The 2,040-nt window shown below is 40.3% G+C and overlaps 1 protein-coding gene across 1 annotated transcript; it reads left to right on the forward strand.

Moving 5' to 3' along the window:
- Positions 1 to 362: 362 nt before the first annotated feature.
- LOC105775513 (uncharacterized) lies at positions 363 to 1,067 on the forward strand. The gene has a single exon (XM_012598025.2). The coding sequence runs from the start codon at positions 363 to 365 to the stop codon at positions 1,065 to 1,067; it is 705 nt and encodes a 234-aa protein (XP_012453479.1).
- Positions 1,068 to 2,040: the final 973 nt, after the last annotated feature.

The following is a 2,040-nucleotide window of genomic DNA, read 5'->3' on the forward strand; positions in this document are numbered from 1 at the left end:
TCCGTCTTTTGAAGAAACATAACCCAGGTGCATGGGACGAATAATGTCAGAAAGCTTTTGACAGAGTAAAACAGTACCTGTCCAATACCCCAATATTGTCACCACCTAATCCGAATAAACCACTGATCCTATACTTAACGGTGTTTGATAAGTCCATGGGATGCGTGTTAGGTCCATGATGAGATGGGGAGGAAAGAGAAGGCGATGTACTATCTTAGTAAAAAATTCACCGACTGTGAAATGAGATATTCGCCTATTGAAAAATATGTTGTGCCTTGATCTGGACGACACGAAGATTGAGACAATACATGCTCTACCACACAACTTGGCTAATTTCAAGATTAGACCCCTTAAAATATATGATGGAGTCAACTGGGTTGAATAGGAGGATGGCTAGATGGCAGATTTTGCTCTCTGAGTTCGATATAGTCTATATAAATCAGAAGGCTATTAAAGGGAGTGCAATAGTAGACTTTTTAGCCAGCCAAGCTTTAGAAGACTATGAACCTTTGGATTTTGATTTCCCAAATGAAGACTTGATGTGCATGGCAACTGCTGAACATGATTCTCAAGAAAATCATCCTTGGAAGCTAAATTTCGATGGAGCTTCAAATGCCGTAAGAAACGGGATTGGGGCAGTCCTGATATCCCCAAATGGAGACCACTATCCTTTTACCAGTAAATTGGATTTTGACTGCACAAATAATATGGTCAAATATGAAGCGTGCATCATGGGAATTCGTGCAGCTATAGAACGTAAAATTAAGACGTTAGAGGTATATGGGGACTCTGCATTGGTAATATACCAACTCAAGGGTGAATGGGAGACGAGAAACCTCAAATTAATCAGTTATCGAAAGTTGGTCCTCAAATTGACGGAAGAGTTTGATGACATTACTTTCCGCTATCTCCCACGATATGAAAATCAAATGCCTAATGCATTAGCCACTCTAGCTTCTATGATCAAGGTGAACAAGTTAGAAGATATGAAACCTATCCAGATAAGCATTTTTGAGACCCCGGCTCATTGCTACAATAAGGAAGAGAAAAATGGCAATCATCCTTAGTACCAAGACATATTGCAAATGTGAAGAATTGCGAGTACCCTGATCAGGCAACGGAGAATGATAAGAGGGCATTGAGGAGACTAGCCATTGACTATGTCCTAGATGGAGAGATTTTATACAAAAGAGGGAAGGATCAAGTACTATTGAGATGCGTGGATAATGTGGAAGCCAAGAAAATCCTAGAAGAAGTCCAGGAGGGCATTTGTGGAACTCATGCCAATGGATTTACAATGGCTAGACAGATTATGAGATTCGGGTATTACTGATCCACCATGGAAGGAGATTGCATCAATTATGCCAAGAAGTGCCATAAATGACAAATCTATGAAGACAAAATATACGTACCTTCGTCACCTCTTCACGTTATGGCTTCTCCGTGGCCTTTCTCCATGTGGCGAATAGATGTCATCGGGCCTATATCACCAAAGGCTTCTAACGGGTATCGTTTCATCTTCGTGGTTATTGACTATTTCACTAAATGTTCCTATGCTAATGTCACGAAGTCAGTAGTCAGTAAGTTCTTGAAAAAAAAAGATTATATGTCGATATGGAATGCTTAAAAGAATCATATCAAACAATGCGCTGAACTTGAACAATAGCACAATAGCAGAAGTCTGCAGTCAATTCAAGATCAGACACCACAACTCGTCACCGTATCACCCGAAAATGAATGGCGCAGTGGAGGCAGCTAATAAAAATATCAAGAAAATTGTAGGGAAAATGACTGAGACTTACAAAGGCTGGCATGAGAAATTACCGTTCGCTCTCATTGCCTATCGAATATCTATTAGGACTTCTACTGGAGCAACGCCTTTCTCTCTAGTTTACGGGATAAAGGCAGTATTACCCATTGAAGTTGAGATCCCCTCTCTCCGGGTGCTAGCTGAACTAAAGCTAGATGAGGCTGAATGGATCCAATCTCGATATGATCAGTTGAACCTAATAAAAGGAAAAAGGCTAAAAGCTATTAATC

The sequence above is a fragment of the Gossypium raimondii genome, chromosome 10 (genome assembly GCF_025698545.1).
Source record: "Gossypium raimondii isolate GPD5lz chromosome 10, ASM2569854v1, whole genome shotgun sequence".
NCBI classification, from domain to species: Eukaryota; Viridiplantae; Streptophyta; class Magnoliopsida; order Malvales; family Malvaceae; genus Gossypium; species Gossypium raimondii.

Bases quoted from the DNA above. Each gene is read 5' to 3' on its own strand.
- LOC105775513 (XM_012598025.2), top strand. From the start codon at position 363: ATGGAGTCAACTGGGTTGAATAGGAGGATGGCTAGATGGCAGATTTTG.